The 11,328-nt window shown below is 41.8% G+C and overlaps 1 protein-coding gene across 3 annotated transcripts; it reads right to left on the reverse strand.

Annotated features, from left to right (window-relative positions):
* Nucleotides 360-5,529, reverse strand: LOC8066689 (transcription factor bHLH11). Of its 3 annotated transcripts, none has more exons than XM_021461465.1 (5): nucleotides 5,270-5,529; nucleotides 4,224-4,325; nucleotides 3,026-3,141; nucleotides 1,824-1,951; nucleotides 360-1,403 (listed from the first exon to the last, which is right to left on the reverse strand). In XM_021461465.1, exons 2-5 carry the CDS (start codon nucleotides 4,307-4,309, stop codon nucleotides 900-902), a joined length of 834 nt encoding a protein of 277 aa, XP_021317140.1. In that variant the 5' UTR covers nucleotides 4,310-4,325; nucleotides 5,270-5,529; the 3' UTR covers nucleotides 360-899. The 3 variants fall into 3 exon arrangements, with proteins under 3 accessions (XP_021317140.1, XP_002451069.1, XP_021317141.1); XM_002451024.2 differs by having other exon boundaries at nucleotides 4,236-4,325; nucleotides 5,275-5,528; XM_021461466.1 differs by having other exon boundaries at nucleotides 4,236-4,325; nucleotides 5,270-5,528.

An 11,328-nucleotide genomic window follows, 5' to 3' on the forward strand; every position in this document is an offset into this window, starting at 1 on the left:
TGAGCCTAGATAGTCAATAATTGGACAATATTTATCAAATACAAACAAAAGTTATAGTATCTATTTTGCAAAAAAAAAAGAACTAAACAAGGCCTTAATCGGCGCACGGCTGTCGTGACGTTGTGCTTTGCTGGGTGCATAGTTCAGCACTCCGTAGCAGCTGATGCTACCGGGCAACATCTGTATCCGGTTCCTTTTGTCCTTTTTTTTTAATAAAAAACGCACGGTTCTCCCGAATATTCAGGGGGAAAACAATACGATGACAAAAAAATGGATAATAAAAATAAATTAAACAAAGATTTAGGACCATTTCCATGATAAGAATAAGTAGAAAACTTTTTTTTTCAGGTCAGAACTGATAACAAGCCATGACTGCAGAGAACTTTCTCAGCAGAAATCAGCTTTGTTTGTTCATAATGCTCAGAGTTACATCGTCGTCAGTAGCAGTGCCACTGCATCAGTCTGGGCAATCTGCTCTTCTCATTGTTTGAAACATGGCATGATTTTACTCGAAGATTACATGTGCAGGGTAGCAGGAAGATAACAGATCAAGGCATGATAGCCATCAAATTGCTTTTCTATTCCAACTAAGGAGCACACTATCTGTAATGTAATGCTAAGGTGTTCTGGCTGTCCATCTCACAACTTACAACCTCATGAAAAATGTACATATAGCAAAAGGCCGGTTAGTTCCACCTTACAAGATCGATCAGCCTGCATCACAAGTATAGCCAGCCACACATGTTCTCAAGTTTCTAGAACAAGCGCTACAGAGTGGTGATTCAACGCAGAGCAACTACAACATTAGTTCTGACTTCTGAATCAGTAGAGGGAGGGGATTCTTGGTATTTACAGGGCAATCGCTGCCACCAGACACTGTTCCAAGTGTTGTCAGCTGGCTAACCGTTCCGCTGTTCCTTTCTGCTGCGCGGTACTACACCGCTGCTGCTTCCTTCCTGAGACGACTGTGGGAGGCTTAGGCAGAGCTGCCCTGGCAAGGAATCTGTCAGGCTCGACGATGCGGGCTGGTCGCTTCCTAGTCCGGAACATCCACGCTCTGGTGAAGATGATGCACCTGGAAACAGCTGCAGCTCCCGAGGTTGGGGTGCATAGCCTTGACCGGCATCGGCAGAGTGGTCCCGACTGTGTAACAGAGTTGCTGCGTTTGTTGGGTGCGCCATGGACACAGAGCTTAAATTCGGAATGTTGCTCCATATCTGCTGCGGCATAGGGTGAGTTGCCAGATCAGGACCTACAGTGTTCGCAACTGGTAGTGACATCCCAAGGCTGTTTTGATTGAGGCTGCTGTTCCTCAGCCTTGTACAGAGCTCATTTTGTAGTTCTGATATTTGTGATTTGAGCGAATTGTTCTCCTCTTCCAGCTCATTCTTCTCTGAACTGACCTGTCAATAAGCGTACTTTAGGCGTAACAGGTGAAATGCAGATAGTAAGCTGAAACATCTACCAAAGAACTAAATCAAGCAAGTGCTATCAGTAGTAGTCTCCAATGGTAAATATGAAGCATTAACAGGAGTTAATTGAATATATCAGTGAGTTTCGCATCTACTACAGTCAGTATCAGTGAAACAGTTACAGGATTCACAGCAGATATGTGTCCTACTTTTAGAAGAGCAACTCAAGCTAGATTTTTATAATTCTGAACAAGTAATAACTGTAGAGGGCTTGGTGATTTTTTTAAAAAAAATGTGCAATAAGATCCATTTGGTCGTTTCCATCAGTTGAGAAACATAAGAATTCATGCAGACTATAGCATGTTGATTTTTTTTACAAAGAGTATACAATGCTTGAATTTGGAAACTCACATATTGGCGTTCCGATACAAGAGCAGATTGTTCCTTCCTAAGAGATTCTACTTGAGTAATTAGATCTCGCAGTACTCGTGCAGCATCACCTAACACTGTAGCTTTTCCAGTATTTTGTCGATCAAGATCTGTAATAGCAGAACTGTGGATCAATGGCTTAGATCTGTAGCAAAATCAATAACCCTAACATACAGACCTGTAAAACTAAGGCAATGTTCTGCCAACAGGAACACATGAAGATGATTATGCAGTCATATTTACTGACACAGAATACAAAGAAAAAAGCATCAATATTCATCATAAGTCTGCAGTTTAACAGATGGCATTCCGTACCTGTCATCTGAATAACATGATTGCATGGTACATCAGCAAGAATTACCCACAGTGGTGTTCCATTCAAAATACAGCATAGTATTAATAGCTAAACCATACATTAATTTTGAAGAATTTGGCAGCCAGATTAGCAGTTCCTTTCATGTCAACAACCACAAACATACTCAGTAGAAATGGTGCTAAAATGCTGATGCCAGAGTAAGACAAAGCTAGGATGTCCATAATGGCATGGTTCCTTCATCAAGGTCGATACTATGATGACCCGTAAAGAAAATGGAAACAACAGAAGAAAAGGATTAAAAAAACTTTTTAGGGGTTAAATAACAAGTTGATGACAACTTTTGGCTTAGTAACATTAATGTATGATGCACCGCTCAAAGGGAAGCTTGAAATAGAGAAGAAAGTGAGCAGTTCACATGGAAATTTTATTTAGCAATTTAAAGGAAGGGATCAGTAGACCTTTAAGACAACAATGAAGGTATATATGACATGAGTTCTCTAAGGTGATACATTAGGTCTGTTTGGTTCGCAATCTGGCAGGCAGCGATCCTGGCCGCCAGGTGACCAAAATTGATGACCTGAGATTGTTGCCTGGCAGGCTAAACAGCCTGGGCACGGAACCAAACATGCCCTAATATACCAAATGATGCAGATATACTATGTACTGGATCCTGTAAACATAATATAAGCTAATATATGTTATAACTTCAGTCATCACTGAGAGGGCACATCATGCTGGCCACCATTAACAGATCAGCTCAAGTGGAGAACAGAATTATGGAATCTAAGCGCAGATACTGATATCTTTCTGAAGAGCGTAAATTGTTTCTATTACAGATAATCAATGGTTAATGGCCTATTATACTAACCTAGCATACTGCCCAGCTCAACAAAAAGGTCATTCAACTGATCACGTTTAAGCTTCTCTCGTTCAGCTTTATGTGTTTTCTTTGAGGGGTTTTCCTGGGACTTTTGGTGAATAGACCTGCAGCAGAAAATTGTTCAGAAAACAGGAAAATAGTGCAGCGGGAAAAAAGATGAGTAGGCTGAGTGAGGGAGTACACAACAAGAGAAAATAAATATTAGAAAGAGTAGACAGTATCTTATTCAGAACAATCTGAAGGTGCAAATGTAAAAATAGGTCAAGTAAGACTACGGAAATCTTAACTCCCCTAGAATATAAACTTCAAACAAAACATATACTGAGTGTCAATAGCATGCAAATTACTACAACACTCATTAATTTGAGTTAATTGAAATTTAGTACACTAGGATTCTGTTAACACTTAACAACTATGAGCTTTATATATTGCAAACTTTCTGTTACAATTTTTCTTGTGAGTTCAGAAATCAAGACTCGAGAAAAAATGAAAGAAAAAGGAGCCACAACTTCCTGTGGTTTCGTACCACTTGAATTCATGGCTAGTCTAGCTTCTATATCCATACAGGTGAGAGTGAGAGTGAGACTGATATGCCTATGGGAACAAATGATGCTGCTTTACTTATGAGGTAGTGATTATTAATAGGCATACAACATCTGTCTCTCTAACAGATCATAACTTCATCTCTCTCACAGATCATAACTTCAAGTTATGGCCCTTTACTGGCCTATTAAACAACTCCATATGACATGAAACTGAGCAACCAGCATAATGATTAGCCAAAGAACCGGTAAGACAAGAATTGAACTGAACAAGAGGAATGAATGCAGACAAAGAAGATTCAGTCATATACTAGTTAAATCATATTTATGTACCTTCTGCAATATCTATTCCTAGATCACAGTCTGCCTTATATTTTGCTCATTTTGATCGGATCTTAAAGCTTGCAGTGGATCAAATGAAGAGGGTGGGGACATAGTAATCATCTGGTGGACTGTAGATGCTAGCATTTTTATGTACACTCAATATGGGTAGCTAACTAAGAGCAGATGTAGTAGTAAATGCTTCTATATTATATACTTCAGGCTCTAGCAACAAATACGGCCATGCACACTGTGGGCCATGAGGTAAACTGATTATTGCTATGAAATTAGTTGTATAAAACGGGATGCAAAAAAATAAATACTTTGAGGCCAACCCATGAGCAGGCGTCTCAGAAGCAGCATTTGAACTGCCAGGCAGTGAATCTGCGCTTTCCGTGTCAGCCACCATGCCAAGAATATTGTTCCTGTGTCACAAAATTGAGTATTTAAGCATTAAAAGAGTTAAAACCACGTGTAGCAACAAAGGGCAACTAATCTAGGCCACAAAGCATCACAATTCAGAACACAAATTCAATCCACATAAAAATGTGAAGTTTCCAAGGAAGCTGTACCACGGAAGCATCAATTGCTCACAATACCACAACGAGCTAAACAAATATGAACAAGAAGCACCACATGTCTGATTGACGACGATGAAGTGCAGATAATCACATAAAAAGATCAACTCCATGTGTGGACTATGGACAAGGATCAGATCAACAATAATAAGTCTATCTGAATCTGCATAAAAAACTCAATACAGCTTTCTTACAAATAAAAACGATGTTACAACTACCAGTTGCAAAATTAACCTCACCAAATTGGCCAGCTTTACCAATCCAAGAACACAGGAACAACATAGACAGTCCAAGAAACCATATCAAGCTACCTACTCTTCCTCTTGACTGAACAATAACAGCAAAAATCTTAAACTTGCTCATGCATCATACAGCCCATCACGAAGTGAAAGCCAATTCGATCCATCTAATTATTCTCATTGGAAAATACACAAAGAAAATCCAATACAGAAATTTAACAGCATATAAAAATAACGACGGTTGTAATACATCATTACTCGAGCATAGATAAGATGAACAGCAGTACAGCATCCCCTAAAGCCCTGACCGAGAAAAAGAAACCACGCGCGTTCCTTCTCCCTCGCCACAGTAGCTAGCTAAACCAAATTGCTCAACCTATCGAATAACTACAAAGACACCAGCTTTCACACTGTGAACCCATCCGACTCTGACACCCAGACACCGATAAGAGATAAGAATCAACTTTTACCCCCCCCCCCTCCCAACGCAAAGAACCGAGCTTTGATCCCCCCCATGCCCACCCAAATTTAGATCAAGAAACGATCGGGTACCTCACCTCAGCCTCGACGGATCTTGATCCGCAGACTGGTGGTCGGTGGGGAACGGGGGACTGGCGGCCGCGGACGGAGGGATGGAAGGTGGCCGGATGAGCACGGGCAGCAACAAACAGGGGACGACGGCTGGCTGGGGAAGTGGAGAGCTAGTGCGGCCGGGGAGGGAAGGGAAGGAGGGAGGGAGGCGAGCACACGCACGCGGGGGCGCAGCGAGCGTGTGGCGGCCACCCACCCGCACACTTGTGTGACCCAGGCGGCAGCGCGGCGACACATGGCGTCGCACGCCGGCCCCACCGGCACGGGGTCGACGACGTAGATATGGATGAGGAAAAAAAAAAGCTTCGGTATAGGATTGGATTGGGACCGGTGATGAACTAGCTCCCAATGGATTGGGATGGGATGGCAAAATGTCTTCCATTGTGACTAAGCCAGATCCCTTCATGATTTGTGATTGTTGTGCCACGTTAACGTCATGACGTGTAAACAACCGAGCTCGAAAAATGTTTTACTTAAATCTTTATATCTTTATCCTAAGTGACACAAGGGGGCTAATGGCTAGCTATGCTAAAAAGTTAATCTAAATTAGCTCTAGTACATCCAAACAAAAGGGTTAATAATTTACCTGATTTTTTAAATAAGTCGAAGTTTGTTCGCTTGAGCTTATCTGCCGAATCTATCAGTCGTTTAGTAGTGTTTTTCTCTTACAACAAATCAACGAACAATACTTTCAGTCATGCCTTTTTAGCCAAGTGAATAGACTTTCAACTAGTTATTAACCAACTAGCTAGCCAACCATAGCTACTTTGGGCTAAGTTTTAGCCCCAACTAGTAACTAGTCATATGTATTCAAACGGACCCATATTATATTATACTAGCAAAGCATGTTGCATTGGCATGTGTATCTTGTTATGGGGATAATTAAATGACCAACTTTAGAGTGGCAAAAACATATTTGTCATAAAAATAGTAATTGCACTACATTTTTGTTGATATGATATGCTAGACCATTGCGCTAGTGTGGATGGTGGTGAGGTCCGGACATAAAGGCACGTGCAAAGTCCATTTTGTCCTTGTCCCTTTCTAACTTAATGGTGTCTCCTTGCTCTCGATGTTATGTTTCTTTGTGTTTTTCATTCTAGGGGATGCATGTGATGTAGATTGTGTAGTTAGATATTTCCTAACTCCCCTTGTTTTTATATGTATGAATATGTCAGGATTGATCTTGGCAATGCATTTTAAATATAATTGTTAGTACACACAAGTTAGAGATTATGGAGTGGTTGACATAGAAGATCAAGAACGTCTGAACTTCGGTTTGAGAATAGCAATGTGTACTCCCTTTTTGGTTTTGTTGATGGTATGGCCAGCAAAATCATTTGGGCGGCAGCCAACAATTGCTACTCCCTCCGTCTCAAATTATAAGTCATTCCAAGAATCTTAAAGAGTCAAAGTTTTTCAAGTTTGACCAAATTTATATAGCAAAATAATAATATTTTTGGTACCAACCAAGTACCATTAGATTCTTTGTTAGTTATATTTTCATAGTGTACCAATTTTATGACATAAATCTTTATATTTTTCTCAATATTTTTGGTCAAACTTGAAAATGCTTTGACTCTCCAAAATTCTTGGAATGACTTATAATTTGGAACGGAGGGAGTACTTTGGAGTGTTGACAAAAACAAGTTGATGGACATGGTAATTTAGGCTCTGTTTGATTGGCATAGTTAAAGTTTAACTCGCGTCATATTGAATGTTTAGACATATACATGGAGTACTAAATATAAACTATTTATACAAAACTAAAAATACAACTAGAGAGTAATTTACGAGACGAATTTTTTAAGTCTAATTAGTCCATAATTGGACACTAATTGTCAAATAAGACGAAAATACTATAGCTGTTAAATTTTAACACCTCCAACCAAATACCCTTTAAGCACATCCAGATGTGGTGTGATGGTGTCATAGCTGCAACAACACCATAACCTGCTCTAGGCCACCAGACGTGGATTCTCATAAAAGATCAAGTATAGCTATATAAACAACAATCTAAGCTGAATGTTGGAGTGCATGGATCCAGGAGCACAAGGACCTGCTAGTAGATATTCTACCATATGCTATCACAGAGACGACACCTATACATTTTAAGAAGAGAAGAAAGATTTCTACTACTTTGTCACGGTTGGTACTTCCAGCTATAATCCACCAGCTCAATACAACTTTTGAGGATTACATCAGGATTAATCTTTATTATTAGTAAATAAAATAAGGATTATTAGTATGTTATATTATTATTTAGTAATTATGATAGTAAGATTAGTTTTGATAAGTGTTAATAAGTTGATTAGTGCATGTTTCGTGTGCTAATTAGGATATGAGTGGTGCTAATTAACTTACTTTACTTTAAATTAGTGGCTGTCACAAAATTAGTATTAGTGTATATTTATTAGTGTCTAATTAGTTGTTATTATTTTAAAATAATACATATAATTAGTCGATTATTCTCATCACAAAAATGACTCTCCATCCATTCAACCTAACATACATCATGGATATCCTTGTCTCAATACATGGGCGGATACAAAGAGTATTCCTGGTATTCCCAGGAATACCCAACTTTTTTTATACACTTCTTGGTATATATATATATATATGTATATATATATATATATATATATATATATATATATATATATATATATATATATATATATATATATATATATATATAATATTAGCATTTCTATGTTAAGGAGCTAATAAAATTTCTCTCCTATTTTTTGTCTATCCTTGTATTTCTTTTTTCACACATGTTCTATATTAGCTTGATTACCAAACTTATTCTATTTTTTTATTTCTGCAGCACCTAATTATTTATCTCCTGACCACATAATTAATTCATGCCATCAAATAGCAGTCAAAATCATATCTTGCTTCCAAACTTTTTTTCACGATAAATCGGAATATGCACATGGCAACATGTATAATAAAATATTGTTTCGTGTGAGTGAACAAGGCATGAGTGGGAGGCAATTCCATAATCCTCATTTCTAAATCTCGAACCCTACCCGACTAAGCATGATGTGGTGGCGGCATTGCTGGTTGCCGGTATCCCGAGCTCCTAGCGGCACGTGGCGTACGACGTGTAAAATAGATAGACTTGCATTGCATGCAATTGGTTGTAACAAACCAGACGTGTACCAAGATTGAGCTACAAGTTAGGAATTAGTTATTATACATATCAAGGTTGTTAGGGATCCTAACTTGTAGCACATTCGGGTACAATGTAATCTATATATGTACTGCCACCGGTGGGGCTGTTTCACCGATCAATTAACACGCACTCACCGTGATCCCAAGATAGGGACTCGGTGTTCCACTATCCTGCGCCTCTGAAACTTTACATGGTAATCAGAGCCATTATCCACCAAATCACAGCGCCATGTCTTCCTCTAGCTCCTCCAACAACTCCAATCCCTTTTCCAGCCATGCCGTCACAGAAAAGCTAGGGAAGGTGAACTATGCACTATGGAAGGCACAAGTTCGCTCCGCCATACGTGGTGCTCGCCTCCATCGATACATCAACGGAGACCAAAAAGCTCCAGAGAAAGAGCTGGTCTCCACCACCGATGGGAAGGAAGTCAAGGCGCCAAATCCGGCATATGAAGAATGGGAAGCCAGGGACCAAACCGTCCTGAGCTTCCTCCTGTCGTCGCTCTCCAAGGAGGTGGCGAATCAAGTCTCCACATGCGAGACTGCAGAAGAGGTATGGAATACCATCGAGAAGATGTATGCATCACAAACTCGTGCTCGCATCGTCAACCTTCGCATCGCCCTCGCCAACACCAAGAAGGGCAACTCCTCCGCCGCCGACTACTTCGCGAAGATGAAGGCGCTCGGCGACAAGATGACAGCGGCCGGACGCCGCGTCGAGGATGAAGAACTGGTGGAGTACATACTCACCGGTCTTGGAGAAGAGTACGCCTCTTTTGTTACAGCCCTAACAATTAGAGTTGAACCCGTTTCTGTTGAAGAACTCTACTCACAACTCCTAAATTATGAGACTCGTATGGATCTAACCTACGGTGGAGGTGTTCCTGGAGTGGGTTCGGCAAATACATCAAGTCGTGGCCGTGGTGGACTCTCCAGAGGAGGAGGTCGCGGCCAAGGTGGTCAAGGGAGCCACAACACTCAGCGCGGTCGTGGCCGGAGTGGTCCTTCACGTGGTCGTGGCAACTACAACAAAGGAGGTGGTCGCGGTGGATTCAACACCGCCAACACTCAACGCGCGTCACCGCTGAAAGGTCCTAATATGGCTAGAGGGGGGTGAATAGCCTATTTAAAAAATCTACAAACTCACTAGAGCAAGAGGTTAGTAAAAAACAAAGCGTAGCTTTTTGCTCTAGCTCTAAAAGAGGGTGTTTGCAAGCCACCTATCCAACAATTCTAGTTGCTATGATCACTAAGCACACAAGCTCTAGGTCTTCTACAAGTTACACTAGTGAGCTTAACTACACAAGACAAAACTAGCAACTAAAATTAGTTACACTACTTTGCGGTAAGTGAAAGGAGAGGAAAAGATATTTATACCGCCGTGTAGGGGATGAACCAATCACCAAATATATCAACAATCAAGCACCGGGAGAATGCCAATCAATCACAATTGAGACACCGATTTTTCTCCCGAGGTTCACGTGCTTGCCGGCACGCTACGTCCCCGTTGTGTCGACCAACACTTGGTGGTTCGGTGGCTAAGAGGTGTAGCACGAACCTCGTCCTCACTAGGACACCACAAGAACCTACCTACAAGTGAGGTAGCTCAATGACACGAGCAATCCACTAATGTTGCCTTTGGCTCTCCACCGAGGTAAGCACAAACCTCTCACAATCACCGGGAGATGGCCACGAACAATCACCAACTCGTGCCAAAGCTCCTCCGCAGCTCCAAGCCGTCTAGGTGGCGGCAACCACCAAGAGTAACAAGCAAACCCGCTGCTCAACGATCACTAGTGCCACTAGATGCTCAAACTCTAAGCAAATGCAACTAGGATCTCTCCCAATCTCACTTTGGATGAACAAATCTTGAACAAGGTGAGTGGGAAGTGTGGGAGTATGCTCACAAGGTGTATCAACAAGTTAGAGAGTCAAGAGAGTGAGCATGAACCGGCCAAGGCATATAAATAGAAGTCCCAAGCTTCAACTAGCCGTTGGCAGTTTATCCCACTGACTGCATTCACACCGGACGCGTCCTAATTCACACCAGACGCGTCCGGTATTGACCAGACCAGCGTCCGGTGCTCCTGACCGTTAGAAAAGTAGTCGTTGCCTCTGACACTGACAAGGCACCGGACGCTCACTTTTGAAATACCGGACGCGTCCGACCTCATACCGGACGCAAACTCAGAGAGCGTCGCAAAACTTGAGTCAACACCGGTCGCCACACCGGACGCACACACCGGACGGTCCGGTGTGCACCGGACTCACACCCAGAGAGCTCTGCAAGAGGAGTTTGCACCGGACGCCAACTCGGACGCGTCCTAGTTCACACCGGACGCGTCCGGTGTGCACCGGACGCAAACTCAGAGAGTTTCACCGAGAAACGAACTCACCGGACGAGGCACACCGGACTCTACGCGAAAACTGTTTTCGCGTCCGGTGCCTCAACTCGGACGCGTCCGACCTCATACCGGACGCGTCCGGCCTGAACGCGCTGCACACAAAGATTTCTAACTTCTTCCCTTGCTTCCATGTGCCAACACCAAAGTGTCTCCACACTTGTGCACGTGTGTTAGCATATTTCAAAAACATTTTTCAAGGGTTACTTAGTTAGCTCACTAGGTCCTAATGCACATGCAAGGAATCCAATCACCTAGTGGCACTTAGACAACCGTTTTCACAACGAGATTACCCCTCTTAATAGTACGGCTATCTATCCTAAATGTGATCACACCCTCTATGGTGTCTTGATCACCAAAACCAAAACCCTAAGCAATACTTTTGCCTTGATCTCCATAGGGTTTTGTTTTTCTCTTTCTTCTTTTCCAAGTTGAGCA

The sequence above is a fragment of the Sorghum bicolor genome, chromosome 5 (genome assembly GCF_000003195.3).
Source record: "Sorghum bicolor cultivar BTx623 chromosome 5, Sorghum_bicolor_NCBIv3, whole genome shotgun sequence".
Lineage (NCBI taxonomy): Eukaryota > Viridiplantae > Streptophyta > Magnoliopsida > Poales > Poaceae > Sorghum > Sorghum bicolor.